General features: G+C 39.8%; 2 protein-coding genes across 11 annotated transcripts in view; one reads left to right on the top strand and one right to left on the bottom strand.

Annotated features, from left to right (window-relative positions):
- Positions 1-227: 227 nt before the first annotated feature.
- Positions 228-5,675, top strand: LOC143902612 (uncharacterized). Of its 6 annotated transcripts, none has more exons than XM_077415671.1 (9): positions 229-704; positions 872-999; positions 1,132-1,280; positions 2,225-2,354; positions 2,507-2,633; positions 3,270-3,377; positions 3,965-4,005; positions 4,990-5,146; positions 5,325-5,675. In XM_077415671.1, exons 2-9 carry the CDS (start codon positions 992-994, stop codon positions 5,508-5,510), a joined length of 906 nt encoding a protein of 301 aa, XP_077271797.1. In that variant the 5' UTR covers positions 229-704; positions 872-991; the 3' UTR covers positions 5,511-5,675. The 6 variants fall into 6 exon arrangements, with proteins under 6 accessions (XP_077271802.1, XP_077271801.1, XP_077271797.1 ...); XM_077415672.1 differs by having other exon boundaries at positions 872-1,008; positions 2,537-2,633; XM_077415670.1 differs by having other exon boundaries at positions 872-1,008.
- A 1,685-nt stretch (positions 5,676-7,360) lies between these two features.
- LOC143902610 (dual specificity protein phosphatase 10) overlaps positions 7,361-20,215 on the bottom strand; it is a 29,719-nt gene continuing 16,864 nt past the window's right edge. For all 5 annotated transcript variants that reach the window (XM_077415663.1, XM_077415666.1, XM_077415665.1 and 2 more), the window contains exons 3-4: positions 15,122-15,550; positions 7,361-12,380 (exon numbers count right to left, since the gene is read on the bottom strand). In XM_077415663.1, the coding sequence (XP_077271789.1) occupies positions 11,998-12,380; positions 15,122-15,550 (812 nt within the window). In that variant the 3' untranslated portion in view covers positions 7,361-11,997. The remainder of the gene's footprint in view (positions 12,381-15,121; positions 15,551-20,215) is intronic.

Raw genomic sequence — 20,215 nt, 5'->3', positions numbered from 1 at the left:
TTTAGTTAAACGAGAAGAGAGAATCTTGGAGGTCTTTTTGTCTTTCTCTCATTAAAGAAATAAGATATGAGTCCAGATATCTCCTTCTCGCTCTACGTTTCTCTCACTTCTCTCAGTCCTCGCGCCCGCTCTCGATTCACGTAACGTCTATGGCCGCACGATTCGCTGCGCTGCGCCACAGTATATACTGTGGCTGCGCTTTCCGAACGCAGTTTCCACTATACCCTATACCCAGTCTCCCAGCCCAGCCTGTCCCAGCCGTCTGTCACCTGACTAACGCCACATACTACGCATCGTGCTCACGCCAGAGGTGGGGGCGGCCTAGCGCAGTGAGTGAGTCAAGTGAGTGAACAACGAACAACCGAGTCAACGAGCGAAGAGAGCGAGCGCACTGCTAGCGGTTACTGGCGATCAGCAGCGAGTCCCGTGGCGATTCCGCGGATTCCCCAAGGAACGGACGGCGTACCCGCAGCGCCGACGAGGACGGTGCCGCGGCTGTTGCCAAGGCGGCTTCCGCGATCATTCAGATCTGCCTGCCGCACGCGAACACGACGATCGATACACGCCGATCTCGCGGCTACGCTTCAGCTATGCGCCCGTCCCGGCCGATGTTTATGGTCGTCGTTCACGTCGACTGACAGCTGTCAATCCCACATTCGGATTCGCCCGTGAGTCACCGGATCGGCAGCCGAGGGCCAGCTCAGGTGATCCCCTCGATTATCTCGTTCCCGATTGCGGGTTTCGCCTATACCTACCTGCGCACGTCGCGCGTCTTTCTTCACGTATCTTCGTTTTTTTTTGTTCTTTCACTTGATTTTTTTTTTTTTCCAAAGCTCTCCTCTCGACTTCTCTTCCTCTCCCTTTTTCTCAGACGAGTCCTACGAGACAGTAGCATAGACCGAGCGCTATTAAAGCTTCCACGGACCACCTGCACGAGGACGATATCAACCCCCGCGCAGATATCGCACGTCACAACCTACCCTTTGTTCAGATGTCCAGGTATTTTTTGTAAGGACCCATTTTTTTTGTTCTCTTTCTCGTTCTTCTTGCACGACACGCACTCTGCTTTTTACCGCTCCCGTGAGCGCGCGCGATGAACGTGTATCACAGCCGAGTTGTTTTGCGTTGCAGCGATATCACCGGCATGGCGTCCAGCTCCGTCAGCCAGGAGGACTTCGACAACGACTTCGAGTTGACGTCCAGGAGACCCAGGATTAGAACCGCTAGGACCAGAGTGGTCCCGGCGAGGACAGGAGATGTGTCTTCCATAAGCTTTCAAAGTACGTGGTTGCAAAAGTGTTTGCGAGTGTGCAACTTGAGATTCTTGGATTGTCAGCCTTCGCTCGTTTTAAGCTTGAACCTGAAGCAGAGGATAACAAATTAGGGCCAAATGTAACTTTTGATTAAACTCACTCTTCGTCTCTCTCTAATTGTTCCCTTTAGAAAGAGACAAAGAATGAGTTTAATCGAAGGTTGCAGTTAATCGACATTGGTGAAACTGGGCCTTAGAGCGAGAACTTTGAAACTCGGTGAAAATTAGGAGACTATGATATTTTTGTAAATTCGAAGGCTTTTTGTACAAAGAATTATTGCGAAAGATGTTTGCAGTCGAGAAAATATAATTTTTTTGAACGTTTATCCTGAAGCTTCTACAAATAAAGAATGACAAACAATAACTGAATCTAAAGCTAATAAACATTTTTATAAAATATGATATAATTTTTGGAAACTTTAAATTACGTATTCAAAAATCAGATATTACAAATATCTGTTCTTAATGTCTGTGTTTGCGTATTTCGCAAGGAAACCTCACGAACTCGAAAATTGATGAAACTTTACATACATGTAGGGGAGGTAGATAGATAAGGGTTAGTTTCACCTCTTGGAATCGTTTTTGGGCCCCAACTAAAAATTTATAAATTCGTCTATTTTCCCCTCTTCTCCTACATGTGTGTAAAGTTTCATCAACATCAGAATTTTCAGGTTTGTGAGGTTTTTGTGTTAGTAATATAAAAGACAATATTATAGGTGCATTAAGAAATTTATAAAATTATTTAAAAATATTAATGTAATAAATAGAAATATATTATTTTACGCGTATATAAGTAATATGATCTAGCACCTAATAATGATATCTATGAATTAAAAAGGGAATTCATGTGTGATCAGAAGTTAATGGTACAATCTTATCAACCTAATTGCCTCCGATGCCTTTCATTTACAGAGAATACAACCGATGTGGAGGAATCGCAAGGCGTTTATGACGCCAGCTCCAACCCCGTGCTTCCGACCGAGCACGAAAACCCACAGAGCAAGCCCATAATAAGGAAGCAGGATAAGCGCGTGACCGGCCGGTATGTAAATCGCGACCGCATGCGCTTACGAAGCTGATAGAAAACCATAGAGAAACTTATTGTCGCGCTTGGAGTGTCCATTAGCCAACAGCATCTTTGATGCACGGAACTTTACGTAATTGCCTAATATACTTTCTGGATTCTGGTTCTAGTGTCTTTAGTGTCGTATCCTGTTTGCACAGGCCAACGCATATAAACAAGGGAAAGCAGCAACGCGATCGACGGAAACTGCGAGAAAAACGCCGTAGCACGGGGGTCGTGCATTTACCGTCGACAGAGGTTCGCCATTGTTACCGTCAATCAACCCATAAGTAACCGTTCGAATTAAATTATAACGGAAATTATATTATAATAATGCGACTTCTAGAATTTAATAAAAAATATTCGGTCTTCAAAATCATTGAATTATAAAACTGCGGATTTTTGCGAATTATTGAATTTCTGGACATACGCGTTGTTGAAACCATGCATCTTACAATCTTGCGTTTTTGAAGTTTTGAAATCTTTTTTTTTTTATTCCTAGATTTTTACACAAACACATACACACACAGTTCTGATGCGTTTTCTATCTTGAATCTTTCAAATTCTAGATCTTTAGCATTTTAGCTAAAGTAAGTAATCGACAATTAAAATTGAGTAAAATGGATTGCTACTCTTTCCTTTTTTTTGCCACAAAGCTTTTGATAAGGAGAAATTAATTTCATGTGAACAAAAAGAAGATCTTAACAAAATTGTTAGTATTTTGATGGTTACAATCAAAAAAATGTTAAATTTAAATTTAATACGATAAAATTTTTCATGCATTATAATGTTAAGCTTGGCAGCTTCACTTGTGGGATATAGCTCACTTTATTCTTGAATGTTTAAGTGTTGTAAAAATGTCTCGGACATTTGGTAAAATGCGTAATTTCTCAGAGCACTGGAGGTAGTACGGGGGAAGACGAGGAAGAGCTTAGTGGCACTTGCCTTGAAACTAAGCACAACACGCATCACAATGAATTTCTTGATCACGAATTGATAGAAGTAAGTGCAGTCAATTCCACTTTTTACTTTTTATGCAGAATGTTCCGACAAATGCGTACGCTGGAAAAGATTCGTATAAGAAGACCGAAATTAGTTTACACGCAGCTTATGTTGTACATTTCTTTATAGTAGTCTCGAAAGTTGAGAGAAAGAGAGATTTGAGTTTTATATTTTATATTCTCTTCTATGTATATACCCACATACATATGATGCATAATTACGAACATACGATACAGTCGGAATTTGTTATCAGAACAGAAATTAGAATTATTCATTTTGTATATCATCCTCTACAAAAAGATCTAGAAAATAATCATTAACTGCAATTTTCTATCTTTTAATTAAAGTAATTTTAATTTATTATTTATTATTGCGATCAAAATTACACGAAGTTTCAATGAAATTCAAACTTTTAAACATGCCTTCGAACGTTTAATTAATGGCTCTTTCTTAAAACTAAGGATATACATAATAATGATGGATGCATGATAAACAAAAAGAAATGTCAAAATAGTAGCAAGCTTAGAACTCTTGTTATCGCAAAGTTGATTTTTTTAAGCAGTTACTTATAAATTTGCATTTTGCAGGAGCGGAACGCCAGAATATACACACAAAGGCGAAACAAAAGGTATCTCACCCACATTCACATGTAATTAATGATAGTGGGAAATAATGATAATGGGAAACAAGCATTTTTTTGTCATGGAGCCAGTAGCTATCTTTGACCGTCTTTTTTAACGAATCACAACTGCTTTCTAGGCACTACTGTACTTCATACAGGTCATGTATAGTAAGGCACAGTTGGTAAGTGCGTTACATCATATTGGAGGAACAACGATTAGGCACGACCTGTACGAAGTACGATAGAGCTAGTAGAATCTCTCTCTTGATTATCGATTAACAAATTACTTAATCCATTACGTTTTCCGAAATCTACGTACATTCCCAAATAACTGATAACACTCCAAATATTAACGATAACATAAAATGTAATGGTCACATTATAAAGTAATTAATAACAATGAAATTCGAATATGAAAGACTTGTTGCAATACAAAGGATATAATATGCAAAATAGTTGAGCCTGAATGCGTAAAAAAAAAAAAAAGAGTATAATTAGCCTAATATTTTCTCTGATTAATAAAAAGTTTGGTTAATCTGCCAATATTATTTTTATTATTACAATAATTAAATAATAATTACTCGTGTTTCCTTATATCAATATCATAAATTAAAAATAATAAAATTTTGAAAAATATGGTTGTAATGACTGTAAAACGAAGAACAGAATATTAAGTCACGAAAAAATTAATGAGATTTTCATCTCCCTTTAATAATTACTGTCTTCCTTCAGAAGTAAAGTTTCTTGTTTGTAAAATCTACCTTTTGGTTTAGTATACCAATGCAGTAAAATTAACAACATATATTTGTACCGCAATTGAAATAGTAGTGATTACGTTTGTGCAATATTCTTTGTGCTTGCATCGATGGTCGTGCCTAATGCGACTTATAAATGGCATAATATACATAATACTAATGGAAACTAATAATCAATTATCTGTGCGATAAGCGAAACGTGATTTACATGCGATCGTTGACGTCTGCGTTTTAGTCACTCTGATTTGGAGGCCGACGACGAAGAGTTCGATTCTCTCAATCAATCCGACAGCATTAATCAATCGGACCACGGCAATCACGAGCCGCAGACGTCTGTCAATGCGACTGTCAGACCAAGATTGCCGACGCCAACGGGCGACAACCCGCACGAAGTGAGTCATTAATAAATTAAACAAATTATGCTCAATCATGCGTGTAGTCTAAAATTGAGTTAATTTTTAACGAAAGAAAGACTGAAATTTTATTACAATAGAAAACGAATCTATTTTCTATTGGTATTAAGTAATGGTACAACTTGACAATGATAATCAAATATAATGCGGTTTATAGCTGATCGAACGAGCGCAAGAGGAAAACAGGAGGCTGCTATCCCTTCTGGAAGATCGGGACCATAAAATAATGGCGCTCGAGGCTCGCCTTTTAAAGCAACAGCACGAGTTGACCCTGGAACGAGACCGACTTCGCGAGGAAAATGCCACGTTGATTCGCGCGATGGCGGCGTTAGCCAGCAACTAATCCTCTTCATGTAATAAAGATCACGCCTTCTTGGCTCTTTGCTCCTTACAATAATCGCCGAGCTGCAGGATGAGCCATAAGTCGCGCACCGCGTTGATCTCTTAATCATTACTACGCATATTATTCTTTTCGTATTTGCAAAAAAAAAAAAAAAAAAAAACAGAATACGATTCACTCGGCCTATGGAAATCTAATTTTTGCATTGTATCCCAAATTTCGATTGTTGGGAGATAAATGTGACAGCCGCAGGCTAAACGACTGAAAATCCGGTATTGCGTTAACTATTTTATTATAGTTGATATTGTGATATATATACATATATTTTTATGTAATATAGAATGCAAAATGATCGAAGAATGATCAATGATTACCCTATTGAGTGTTAAACCAATAAAATTTTTTTTTACATTTGGATTTTCGGACAATTATTAAATTCAAATTATCAAGGTAAAAATTGTACCTTGCACTAAATATCTTGATTACTTTTGTGATATATTGTGTGCTTTCTCTTACTCAATATGAGATCAGTGTGAAGGATGAGTTAATCCTTTTTCTCTTAAGTTTTTTTTTAAGCTGTTTTTATGCAAAAATCTGCGAGATTTATATTAATTTTCAAAGGATAAGGGCTAAAAGGAAAATGGTACATCTTTTTATCTTGCTTTTTCTATTTTTCCAATCGGTGGCTATGAAGCTAAGATAAGCTGAAAATCACGCATTGTTAATTCTTACTTTTTTTTTTTTTTAATGAAAGGCTGAGAATTTACTAAAATATATAAGCGAATTAGCTCGTAACGAAAGAAACTTAGATTGATAGTGATAAGAGATTAGATATTCAGTTTAATAAAACCAAAAGGATATTTCACATTGCATTCGTGATAATTAATTTTCTGTATTCTTCTGATGCATGATTTATGGATCATCCTAAGCAATAAGGAAGACATACCTAAGTAGTAAGTGAATCTAACTTTAGTGCGTATCGCAAATTGAGTCATTATAAATAAACAGATAATTCTCTAATCACAGTGTTAGCTGCGGAAAGTATAAATATACGTTTTTGCAAGCTGCAACGCGAGTTACATTTTGTAAAAATCAATAGCAATCCTCCACCTTGTAAAGATATTATTGTGACAATTGAATCTGTCCTCACTCGCAGAGCTTTGGTCGCAGGCACAGATCGCACGTTTATTGTCGATATATTTGCTATCTCTATTGCCGATTAATTGCCGTTTTTTTTTTGTTTCACTGTGTTTCCAATCGAGCAGATACATTGAAACCACGTGAAAGTGCCGATTATGACGTAAGCGACTTAATCCGTTTTCTATTGTAATAATGTAAGAATGGACGTTCTATGTAAGTTTTATACTTGCAATACACGATAATGTAATATTATAAATCATTTTATTATTTTATTACTATTACTATTATTATTATTATACGCGAACCGTACAAAATTCTGTATATATAGACACACAGATGATTGTAGCGATTAATCGATGCATTTGATTAGAAAGACCTCCCCGCGACAAACTTGTGTACTACGCGGGGTGATGTAACAATGTGTAAAATTGTTTGAAGAAAGACTTTTATTGTCAGCCGTTCAATGATTTACTGTATTCCAGTCCTTATTCCTTTCGACATATTAAAGACAACTAGACGTCTTATAGAAGTTTGTTTGAAGAAAAGTTTCTTGCATTTGCTTTTCTCTATGCTCATTGATATAATCATTCTGCGTGAATGATTGCTTTTCAATTAATTTATATTGTGTGATTTAAAGTGAGATAAGATGGAATAGAAAAGAATCGCCCGATGGCGACGTACGTGGAAGTGTAGCATTGAAACAAGCCCCAATATGAACCGGCAAAAAGAGTTTGCATTTTTTATTCATAAAATAACTAAATAAATTTTTAATATAATACAATACTTGCACGCACATACGCAATATAGTTACATCTTTACGCTATGTTTCCTAATCACTACGTAGCTGTACATTACAAATCGTTGGGATCCGATCATACACTTGGGGTCTCCCACCTTCAAATCCATTTTCTCATACGTCTGCCCTTTGTTCTTATCCTTTCGAAATGTACGCTTTGATCCCTCGAGGATCCGTTTGTCTTATTATCGCAACTTATTCCGCTAAAAGACCCCGGAAATAGTTTGACCCGTAAAGCTTCACGACGTGATTTTCCAAAATGTTGTATAAAACTTTGTTAAAATACTTCATGTCGCATTTAATGAGAAATATATCGATTGGTTCGCAAGAAGATACTTCCAAAAGGCGCAAACATCTCGAAAGGGCAAGCGACCCTTCGCAGGCACCCTTTAACAATAAAAAGATACGACGACGTGCAATAAATAATTTCCAGTTTGATTGCTTACGCGTAGAAGCGTATCCATTTAATTGAGAGACTGTTCTTCGAGACGACATTAAATAATTTTTAAAACCACTTCTAAAGCCATTTCGAGAAACTACAATTCTAATTAACAGTTAATGCAAAAATGTGTCAATTGGATTTAAAAGACTAAATAAAATTTAAGTAAAATTTACGAATAAATAAGATGTGATAAAAAAAAAAAGAAAAATTAATGGAACTGGAAGTTAAATCAGATTAAAACGAAAAACTCTTGTTGCTTAAAAAAAATTACATTTCGAGCTTTTCCGACGAGCAGAAAGGTAAAATAAGCGAAAGTGTTATCGAGTGCCACTTTTTATTCAAAATCTGATTTATCCTCCAGAGTTCCATTCATTCGTTACAACGAGCCTCAAGGGAAAACGAATCGCGTTTCGAAAGCCAAATTAATTGACCACTGATCAATTAAGCATTTTGATTACGCTGCCCTTTGAATAATGAAAAACGCCACGATTTATCGCAAGTCGTCGTATTAGTTATTGCCGGTGTCTCGATAAAACACATACACACACTTTGTGATGCAACAGGTACTACGCTTCTATATCAACCCTCTCCTCTCTCCGCTCTCGATCGCTGGCAAGGTAACTAATCGTTTAATTGTCTACACCGTGCGCCTCTACGACTATTTTTTTTTTCAGTTCTCTGTCGTTTATCGCAAGGCAACGCTTCGCTGATATGTACCGTTTTGTTTCAAGATTGAATTAATTAACCGAATTCGTCGTCGTAGACAAAATCTTAAGGAACTTGGTTCTTTCTTCACCTTCCCCCCCGTCGTTCGCAACTCCTTCTCCCGCGATTCGCGATATTAGCTTCATCACGAAGTTATTGTCTCGGCTGTAATTAAATCGTTAACAAGGCGCCATCGTGACCGCGTGATATTTCGGTTGGTCGAACCGCGAGATCGTTGTTTGCACGGCGGTAATTCTCGTCTACGTTGCAAACGCAGCTGTAAAAGCTGACGCACCTCGCTTTGGAACACTCGCTTGCGTCGTGTTTTTTGGTCGTATCTTTAAGAGCGATTTTGTCTGGATAAATGTGCATGGAGCGCTCATGTACAAATCCAACTACAACTAAGATCCTCCGATTCTTAATCCTTGCAAAAAAAAAATATTCCTTGTGTCTTATCGTCTAATAATTACATACATTTTGCGCAATTACACGACCATTAACTCTCCCCCCGTTACCGTAAACTACAAGAGCATCTTCGCGCTTCGTGTGTCTCGCCTCATTCGCATCATCGTACATATCATCATCCCAACAAACGACTAGATCACGATGGTTGGACCTCAACCAGATCCTTAAATGCTAAGGGAGCTTAACGAACTAAGCTATTCTCAGTGAACGATATATTATTATTTCTCCTTTATCAAATATCAACGCAATTGTGTGCCGCAATCGAAATGCAGACGCACATGCGAACTCCCCCGCTCTTGGTTATAATAGTTTCGATCGATTCGCTTTATTGTACCTATATATTCTTCTCTCCTGTCGTCTTAGCGCTCTCTCTCTCTTTCTCCCTCACCATTGTTTTTTAATTTATCTGGATGTATTAACTAAGTGCTAATGATCGTTCCAATTTTATTTAATGAACAGTTCCTTTCTTCCACACAGAAGACCCACCATTAAATTAACATTCCGTTTTACGTGATGCTGATGCACAGGGTGTCTCGAGAGAAGAAATACACCATAAGTAGATCGAGTATACGTATTTGCCTACAGATAGAATCGACAATTTTCTTTAGAGAAATAGATAATAAACCATCAACCTGCATTTATTGGCTGATCTTTAATGTTAAATAAAACGGCGTTTTTAAGATAAAAATCCTCATCTTCATATCTTCACATCATTGGAAAATATCCACACAGTATAGAAAAATATTTTTTTAAAAGATTGCAACATTATACATTTTGTGCAATGCTACTGCCTCGTTCGGATTTTGCATTCCCATCATCTCTACGATATTTTTGGAAGCTTGTTCTATAATATGCAATTAAAAAGCTTAATGCTGAATACGAACATGAATAAGCAAATACTTATGAACGATATTTTATCAGTAGCACAATTGCACGTTCTCGAAAAAAAAACTTTTTACTTTCTTCGCTCATAATCGCGTACGTTTCATTTTTTATTAAATACATTTCATTCTAAATAAAAGCTTTTGAAAATAGTACAAAATAATCCTCTATTTGTCCACACAAAATAAAATGCCGGCTAAAAACAAACTATAATACTATAAAAATACGTAATATCTCTCCCGAAATATTGTTTTTGCATCGGAAGAGACAACTAGAATCAAATTCCGAACGTGCAGCCGTGTCCACTATCATAACATTTAACGTTTATCGATTTCACGTTAATCGATCTCACATTGAAAATTAATTTAATTGTTGCCGCTCTCATTAATGTGACTTAACAGAAAATACATCGTACCAAAAATAAAAATTACCTGAGATGAAACTCTATTACTGCGAAAACATATTTCTGTTAATTGAACGACTAGAATGTCGATATTTCTGTCCTCGTGACACCCCGTACATGTTGAGTCGACGATTATCTTCTCCATACAGAAAATAATTCTACTAAAAATTCATGCCTGGCTTGCAGGAAGTCAATTGAGAGGCAAGCGTCCGGTTTTACTGATTAAAAATTGAAAAAAGTATTATGTCTAGTAGGAAGATCAAAGAACATGGGTTTCACCAATTTAGATTTACTTTTTGTGCGTGCTATATTGACTTAAACTGCCTTTTCATGTTAATGAAAAGATTGGACTTTCGAAGTTTAAAGAGTGTCGCGTAAGATCAGTGAGGCTAACTAATTTGGGAATAATTATGTATATACTGTTAACTTTTATATTAACATGTGCTCAAACTGTGAAATGTATATATGTCTAACGTTAAATAATATCTCAATAATAGAAACTTATAGATCTCTAATAATCAATATCATCAATATCAAAATTATGAGAATAAATTTTCAATGTATTGTCCTGAGTTTCATTTCCATGTTTATAAGCTGCCTATAATTAATCATTGGAACAATTACTTCCGCCGATTTCGTATCTTCCTCCCTCGCTTCCTCTTACATAAACAATGTCAGACGACAGTCAACCGTTTAATGAGAAGCTCGTAGGCGAGCATTCTGCATGTTTTCACTTGCCTCTCTATTGACTCGACCAGGCGTATTATGGAACACTGTGTGTCGTAAGTACAAGTTATGTTCACCGTTCGCGCGAACGTCACTCGAAAATAAATAATCGCGACGCGCTGCTGCTCGTTATCGAAGCTGGAAGCGAGCATGCTCAAATTCTTCTCACGTGAAATACGCTCCCTGCCACTTTACGCTTCTCCGCAGTGGAGAATCTCCCTGTAACTATTTTTTTTCTGGATATACGTATGAAGAAGTTACATCGCATTCGTAACGTTTCGATTTATTATTGCATGTAGGACATATGGACTAATTTCTGTATGTGGCACTAATAAGGAATAATAATTTAATCATCCATAGAGATAAATCATCTTTCGTAAAAATACGACGTGTCTTCTTCACACATTTGTGTCCCTTCGAGTCCCTTAATAAGTCGCGATTTGTCAGTTCGGCAGTTTGACTTCACCATTTTTAATTGAATGGTCGTCCCGAAGGCACAGAATCCGGGGGAAAAACGTACTAATTCTTTAAAAAAAGACTTAAAAGCCACTAATTTCTAGGCTGAAGAGCCTGAAGTGAAAAACTCGACAAGTCAAATGTCGTGTGACGCGAAGATTGGAAAAACCGAAAATTCCGCAGATTCGCATTCCGGGATTTCGTGAAAAAGAACGCCGTGAGGATCATTGTTCCTGCTTGCAGAATCTTCGTACGGTTGAATCCGGTATCTTCAAACGATCTCGGCGATCCAATCCCGCGAACCACGTTTTTATTCGTCCGGGTTTGTCGCGTAGAGGCACAGGAAGGACGTCGACATTCACTTTTAGTGATCTCTCAGGATATGTTTGCGTCTTTGCGGCACCGACGCCGTCGCCGACGATCCGGTACTCTCGAAAGAGACCGGAAGAAGAAGATACGAGAGAGGTGCCCGGCCTCAGACGCTACAGCCGGAGGTGACTACCTCCTCGCTGTTAGGCTGATGACTCCACCTGCACTGATGACAACTGCCCGTCGTCGTCGCTGCCGTCGACGACGTCGTCGTCGTCGTCGTTGACGTTGCCGTCGCCGTCGTGGGCTCCTCCGGCGCGAAGTTGGCGACGTCACCGGACGCCCGCAGGCCCTGCTCGAGCTCCAACAGCTGACCCATGAAGTTCAGGTTCGGACTGATGATCGGACGCGCGTTTTTCACCAGTTTGTACGCCTCCACCATCGACAGGCCTTTGTGCCGCATTATGTAAGCGATCGCGATTGTTGCGCTGCGCGACACACCAGCTTGACAGTGTACCAGCACGCTGCTTCCAGCCTTCCGCGCTTCCTCTGGAACAGGAGACAAATTGCGAGATAAATGCGTGTTTCGTTTCTTTTTTACAATAGTGATGATGAAAAGTTATTCAACGATCGAAGGGAAAACTATCACTTTTCAATTACGATAAGAAAATACCTGCTCTAATTTATTCTTAATTTAACAATAATCTCAAATTTCGTAAAAAGTCAACAGAAAGATGCACGAAAAAACGGCAGCATATTTTGTAGTTATTGAATTTAATTTCTTTTCAATATACAAAATGAAACATATTGGTAATATTTTTAAATGTCTTATTGCTCCGTAATCATTCAAGAACTACGTTCTGATTAAAAACATATATTCATGCTGATCTACGAGACTGTAGATCACTCTACTGCAGCGTGCAGAAAATATATGCGTTTGCTTGTATTTAGTTCGAAATCTTCTTTGTAACACTGCGAAACAAAGATTTCAAGATTCACGCTTTGTGCGACGCGTACTTTTGAAAAATATGAACATGTCGAGCTCGTAAATGTTGAAACGAAACAGTCGTGAAACCCGAACGACCGACTCGGGTTATGCAATATATGGGGGACGCTATCGTATCGCCAGCGTGAGTCACTGCATCGCCCGGATCCTATGCAGACTATGCAAACGTTCTATCGCACTGCGAGAGAATTCGACTACGTGACTGCGTGGGACAAGTTGATCGCATCTTTCGGAAGATAACTTTAATCGTGCGCTTCTCAAGACATATCTTAATACTAGACCTTGTTAATCCGTATACTTTTAAATCGATCATGATAAAAGAAGAAAAAAGATATCGTGCACCGAGAAGACGCACGACGCGGAGAAATTGCAAGTCTGGCCAATAAAAAAGGAGAAAAAATAAATACATACACGCTTAAATAACTTACTAAATCTTAAGAATAATGTGAACATTTTTAAGCCGATCATAATAAAAATGGAAAGAAATATCTTTTATGTTCTTCACTGAAAAGATGCATAACGCAGAGAAATTACAAGTCTAGCCGATAAAAAAGGAAGAAACGTACACTCAAATATCTTTATTAAACCTTAATAATAATCTAAACACTTCTAAATCGATTCTAATAATAGAGGAAAAGATTTTTGTTACGTTTTTTATCGAAAAGATGCAAGGTACGAAAAAATTACAGGTCTAGATAAAAATAGGAAAGTAATTACATACACTTGAAAATACACTTGTTAATCTTAATAATTTAAACATTTTCAAGTTCGTAATAAAAGAAGAAAAAAGATATTCTTTATCTACAGCGAAGACGCGTGGAAAAAAAATTGCAAGTCTCGACAGAAAAAAAGGAAAAAAAAAGATAGCTATTCGGCATCGTCGAATTTGTGATTAAGCGAATCACGATGCGTGAAGGAATGAGTTTCTCGAAAGTAAACTTCAGGATCGGGTGCCACAACGACGACAGGGTGCGGAGTCGGTTTATTCAACCGGCATTCCACCAGTTGCACGCTCGGGAGGAGGCCCGTTTTCCTCCATCCCTCTCTCTCTCTCTCTCTCTCTCTCTCTCCCTTTCGTCCCTTTTCGAGCCCTTACAATCGCCACGCACGACTGCTACCCTGCTTCCCTTCCACGCGTAATTCCCCTCCCTCTCACGTCTCCTCTCCTCTCGCAGATGCGCGGTGCGCTCGTAGAATAGCGCGTGAAGAACGCGCGAGAGAAGGAGTTCGACGACGTCAAGGATGAAGGAGGAGAAAGAAAACGCAGGGTCAAAGGGTGAAGGGGGGAAGTCTCTTACGTTTCAAGCGCGCGCGCGCGCGCATGACTCATGCCTTCATGAATGGAAGGTTCTTCTGGTCTCCTGCTGTTCGGGCGCTCTGGTTCAATGGTCCACCGGAAACGCCTGGTTACACCCTGTTTCCGTCCATGGGCTCGCTACTACTTGCCGCGAAATAACGGAATGAACGCAACGGAGCGACCGGAAGAAGAACGGCAGGAAGCGTGCCGCCGGCGTAATCGTGGAAATTACGTTCAACCGACGATCATCGTGTCGGATATCGAGGGCCAAAGATTGGCGTGTCGACTTTGATTTATTTCGTTGTTGTTGCGAAATTGTGTTCAAGGGAAAGAGGGATGTTTCTAAACAATTAGCAGAAAACAGTTCTCTCGACAATATTTTTCAAATTTTGAATAAAAAGCCTGTTACTTTTGGAAAGCTGCACAGATGACGGCAACGTAAAATAATACCCGATGTTCTGCCATTGTTCTAAAAAGGCAGTCCCTCGTTTAATCCTCTCGACAACATTTTTCAAATTGTGAATAAAGAGCCTGTTACTTTTAGAAAGCTGCACAGACGACGACAACGTAAAATAATATATGTTCTACCATTGTTCTAAAAAGGCAGTCCCTCGTTTAACCCGGGAACCAACGCCTGGGGTGATTTTTACATCCCAGTATCGAAAAAATGAAGCTCACGTCAACAGTAATTTTAATATGCTTCTTTCGTTTTTTTAATATTTTTCGTTTCTCTTTAATTTTTTAAGAAAATGTTGAGTAAATCTATATACATATTGTCCCCAAATACTAATAAATTATAAAACAATAAACAATATATAAATAGTAACAATGACTTTGAATGGGGATGTAAAAATCACCCCAGGTGACCATTTATAAAAAAAAATCAGGTGCCCGTTTTCGGATTAAATCTGGCTCTTATTTAAACTCTTATTCCATGATCTCTCCGACAATACAAAAGAGAGAAAAACTTGAAGCAAAAGCACTCACCGATGAAATCGAACGCTTCCTCGAAGTACTGCTTGAGGTTCTGATGGCCGGAGTCCGAGGCGGGTATCTGCCTGTACGTGATACCCCGTTCCTCGTGGTAGCCGGGCAGCTGCGATGTGACGTTCAGCACCCGGGTGGCGCCGAGGGCGCGCAGTAGCTGCAGATCGGCGGCGTCCCGGCCGTTACCGAGGTAAAGGAACGGCAGCACGCGGGACGCCGGGTGGCTGTCGATGTCGGCCGGCTGCGGGGTCGGCGGGCCGGAGATGCTCAGCACGGGACAACCCGGTCCAGGACTCGTGCAGCCGCTCACCGTCGTCGTCGACGGATCGGCGACGGCGGCGGCGGCAGCGGCAGCGGCGACCGCGCCGTTCGGCAGAAGCGTGTCCTCGCATAAGTCTCGATGCCGCTTGTGGAACTCCCGGTGTCCACCTGAAACATTCGGTAATTAATTAATGAGAAAAATGTTGATGTTTTACGTATATATATTATTATTAAGGCTAGTCTATACTGAGTCGTTAGTCAGATGTCGGAAGAGAGTCCAGAAGAAATAGTCATAAGCGTATCGTAAGGCAATCGGAAGTCTGTAATCGGTGATCGTAAGAGATGGCATTTGGCCAATCGCTTATGACTTTTTCCGATTCTTTTCCGACATCTGACTATAACGTCTAACGACTCATCGTAGACTGGCCATTAATCCTAAGTTGTGATAAATGTAAGGGAAAATGCCAGACGATATTTTTTAATTTTCTGTTTAACGTTCAATTCTGTTAGTCCCGCGAGTAGCTCGTCGTCGAAGACAATGATTAGATTAATTTGCACAAAGCGAAAATTAACGCCGAACAAAGCCGGGGCGCGTACCTGCTTTCGAACGTATAATATACATATATGAAACGTACACAACGCTTGTCGACGATAAACAATGAGTACATGGTCGGTCGCGATTCTATATCTGTTAGAAACCCTGGGAGAAACGTCGCCGAGCCAACTTATTGATTAACTCGGATATATACGTCCCGCGTGTTCCGAAATAATTATAACTCGCGCAACGATCTCATCCTCTATTTACAGGCTACTTTGTGGATCGTTATAGATTCTCGTTTAGAGAATCATCATTTGTGATTTACGAATTTTTACAAATATATAGATGTTTTTCCTCTTCGTGAGAAATATTGGAGGTATAATGTCACGCCACATCAATCTTACCTCGCGTCATTAATTTGACATGATCTCGCGAGCGTTTTAGTTTAATCACTCATTTGTATGTTTGGAAAGATGGGCACACGATATCTCTAAAACACTCTATATGTAGGTCGAGGTAAATATTTAATGAATGATCGATCAGGCAAATTAATTTATTTACTTGGATTATAAACGCAATAAACGCATACATCAGAAATCAGAAATCTTGAAGATCTCAAAAATATAAGAGATTTTAGAAATTCGGTCATTGCGCTTGTGTAAGATCACGGATTCGGAATCCTAGAAATGTGGAGCATCTGGAAGAGAATCTAAGGATGCGAGAAGCGATCGGACTTCAGAAACCTAAAAACACGAAGATCCGAAATTCAATTATCTCACGATCAGGCAGCCGAAGCATTCGAGCAGAATTCGAAGCCTCGAACGGATTTAGAGAAGCGATAAATTTTCGAAAGAATTTCTGAAAATGGGTATCTCGCGAGTGAAGGCTCTCCGCGATCAACGAACGCGGAGAAAGAGATCTACGTATGCCAGTTGTTGCGTACACCGCGATTAATAGTAGCGCAATTATCTCTGAATGTTTCCTGGAATGTTTCCTGAAATGTTAATTCATAAAATGGCTCAGCTCGCGTCGTCTTCTGTATCTCGAGGAGATGGAGATCTCTCGGAAACCCGAAGAGACTTCTCGGAATGCCTCGTACATATATTTGTATCATTGGAAAATAAAAAGCGCTAGGGTCTCGTGGATTCCCGCTCTACGATTTACGTAAGCGACAATTGTGAGAGAAGTCGCAGAAGCCGGGACCTAAGACGAATCTCAGAGGGGTGAGGGCCGTCGTCTGAGGACGACCGGTTCGCGACAGCCACATGCAGCGTTGCGGATGAGGGGTGGGATATTCCGCGACGACGCGGGAAAAAAGTAGGCGGAAAGGAAGAAACGGACGGGGGATCCGAGAATAAACGGACGGCGGATAAAAATAAAGAAACGCCGTGAACGCGAAAAGGAGAGAGAAGGCGAGGAAGAAATGTGGGCTAAAAGTGTCTTCCTCTCCTGACCTGCGGCTGCTAAGGCCTGGCCTGGCTCAACGATGACTCACTCGTTAGCCCCCTCTCGTCCTCTCTGTCCCCCTCTCCCCCCGCCCGCCCCCCCCCGGGTCGGTTGGCTCTCTCGCGAAGCGGCCACCAACCCCAAACTGTCGTCGCCAATCATTATTCCAACGTTGGCAAAGCTCCTTTCCGATTTCAAATCCAGCTCGCGACAGTACGTGAGTAATAACTGTGCAAAACGGTCTGTGTTTTGAAACGAATTTCCGGAAAATTCTCGAAATTGGAAGGAAGGCTTCGCCGATCGTTGCTCCGATTTTGGCAAAAGTTGTTTGGTTTCAATGATCTCTGATCGAGTATCGTCACGAAATATGAATTATCTCCCGAGTAACGAAAAACACCATCTTTGGAAAATAATCGTTTAAAAGAACAATGTATATGTAATTTCTATTCCGCGACTTCCATATTGGTCTCGTTTCCATATATCCATAGCTTTCGCCGATCTATTTTTCATGCTACGGTGCCACGCACTATTAATACTGTGCATTCCTTGTGCAATAAAACAAATCGCTCATAGATTAAATTATCAAACCTATTTTGTCACAATAATTATAGGCTTTATTTAATAAAGTTCGAGAAGTTAGTGTTATATTAACTTCTGAAAAATGCTAGCTGGAAGTGAGACGTCTGCGAAGCACAATCTCTTTATTAAATCTTTAGCGACTCCAAAACATTTGTTGCGAGTAATAAGTGATGATATATTCCATAAAAGTGAGAAAGCAAGAATTCTCAGTGCCGACAATTATTGTCGTAAAAAGTACGGACTTGAAGGGGAAGTTGAACCCCCCGAACACGAAGATTATAAACGGTCAAAGTGTGAGAGACAAGCGCGAGAGCCGCAATGATCGTTGCGGAAAAACCGAATGTGGGTTACTTTTATTTAGGTCGGCATCGCGATCGAGAGATGGTGGTGCGATTTACACGTTGTGCGATCGCGCAACGGTCGTCGCACCCGATGGAAATCCTGTTACTCAAACACCATCGCAATCCATCGAAGAGCAAGGATCAGCGACAGCGTTTCGTATATGCGCGCGGCAACGAGAACCGTTTACAGCTTGTGGAATCCACGTTTTTGCTGATACCGAGAATTTTTGCGAATTATATTTACGATCGCGCATCGAATAAACGGGAAGCGTGCCGAGCACGACCGCGGCGTGAGAAATCACACGACGAAAGCAGAAGCGATCGAATGTTTGCATCGAGTATTGCAAAATTGCCGGCGTTGCATTTTAAACAAAGTTGGAGGAAAGAACGCGATTAACTCGATTATCGAGCTGCGCGCAAGGAAGAATTGAGGGATCTTTTGTTAACGGAAATTCTTCGCTACCTTCGGCGGAAGTTCAATTTGCGAAAATGATACTTTTCTATGTTTATGTTTCGTACAAAGATATAGAAAAGAAAATATATGACTTAAAAAATAATATATGACTCCGTCTAATTTCTAAGAAGCCGTCACCGAAATAATTTGAGAATCGTGCAAAAGGAAGCAACGTAAAATGGGACGATCAATGATTTTCGGTAGTCATACAATGTAAACGAATGCATGCAGCATTTCACGATTAATAATAAAAAATTTGCAGCAAAATTTTGGTTAAATAATATAAATTATTTTCTACGAATTCTATATATATTTAAACATAGCAACGTTTTACTTTTTATAACTTGTAGTTTGACTAGTTTAACTTGAAAATAAATTAAGTTTATATATAACAAGATTTGTGTCATCGAATTTTCCCTAAGGAAAACCAAGCTCTAATTTGTCAAGGACGGTCAGAAGGAATTAAAAACAGCTTAAAAGGAAAAGAACAAGTTAGCGGGATAATTCAGCGTGCATACGTATCGAAGAGAAGATTTCATCGAGAAGAATTACGTGTCTACGGGCAAAACGACCAAATCTTTTGTGTGAGCGTTAAAACGCAAAGTTACATCTATAATATCTTATGCGGGAATGTCGGAATTTAAAGAGCTGTTTCAGCCATGGTGAAAATCCCCTTGACGCTTGAAATTTTAACGCCATAGTTTTGCCCGTTAATATTATACGGGAAATACAATATTCTAACCAGTATATGACTTGCTTTGGGACACTTGTAAAACATCTGATATAGCTCAACCGATACATTCTTGTTTCTTTACCTAGAAAGACCAAGACACAAAATAATACCTACATTCTTTCTGATCAGGTGTATGACATCATCGAGACGATGATTCAGGAATACCAAGCCGAAATAGTGATCGCTTAAATAATAACAATCGAGGAGACGGATGGACAAACTCGACTTGGTGAACGCGGTGAACAAAAACCGCCGTTTAATCAGCCAGACGATCAACAGTCCCAAAAGTTACTCAGACGCACTGACGTAATTTTACACTCGTGTTTTTATTTACCGCAAGTCCCCGAGGGACTTTTCCCCGTCGCGATGATGTCACTAACGCGCGCATAAGTATCTAGGTATGTGCGCGTTGAAAAAAAAAAAAAAAAAAAAAAAAAAAATTATATATATTTATCAGAAAGTAAGAGGAGAAGCTCGCATAAAACTCTGAAGGGGATCGATTCAACTTACTCCAAGAATCGAGATTCTCGAACGGCACCAGTCGGAGCACGAGGCAAGGCGCGCCCTTCCTGATCCTCATGACGTTTAAAATTAATCCTGGACGCAGATCCGATCGCCTTTCCGCGGCCCGTACGGTCTCACCGCGCCATTTGACACAGAATATCGCGGAAGACAATCCTCGCGCTACCCCAGGGGCACGGCCAAGCCGGAGACGCGCGAGATATCTTTTTACTTCTTTTTC

The sequence above is a fragment of the Temnothorax americanus genome, unplaced genomic scaffold (genome assembly GCF_048541705.1).
Source record: "Temnothorax americanus isolate GAGA-0224 unplaced genomic scaffold, ASM4854170v1 Scaffold4, whole genome shotgun sequence".
NCBI classification, from domain to species: Eukaryota; Metazoa; Arthropoda; class Insecta; order Hymenoptera; family Formicidae; genus Temnothorax; species Temnothorax americanus.
Note: the sequence above shows the minus strand (reverse complement) of the source record. Positions and strands in the feature narration are given on the sequence as shown.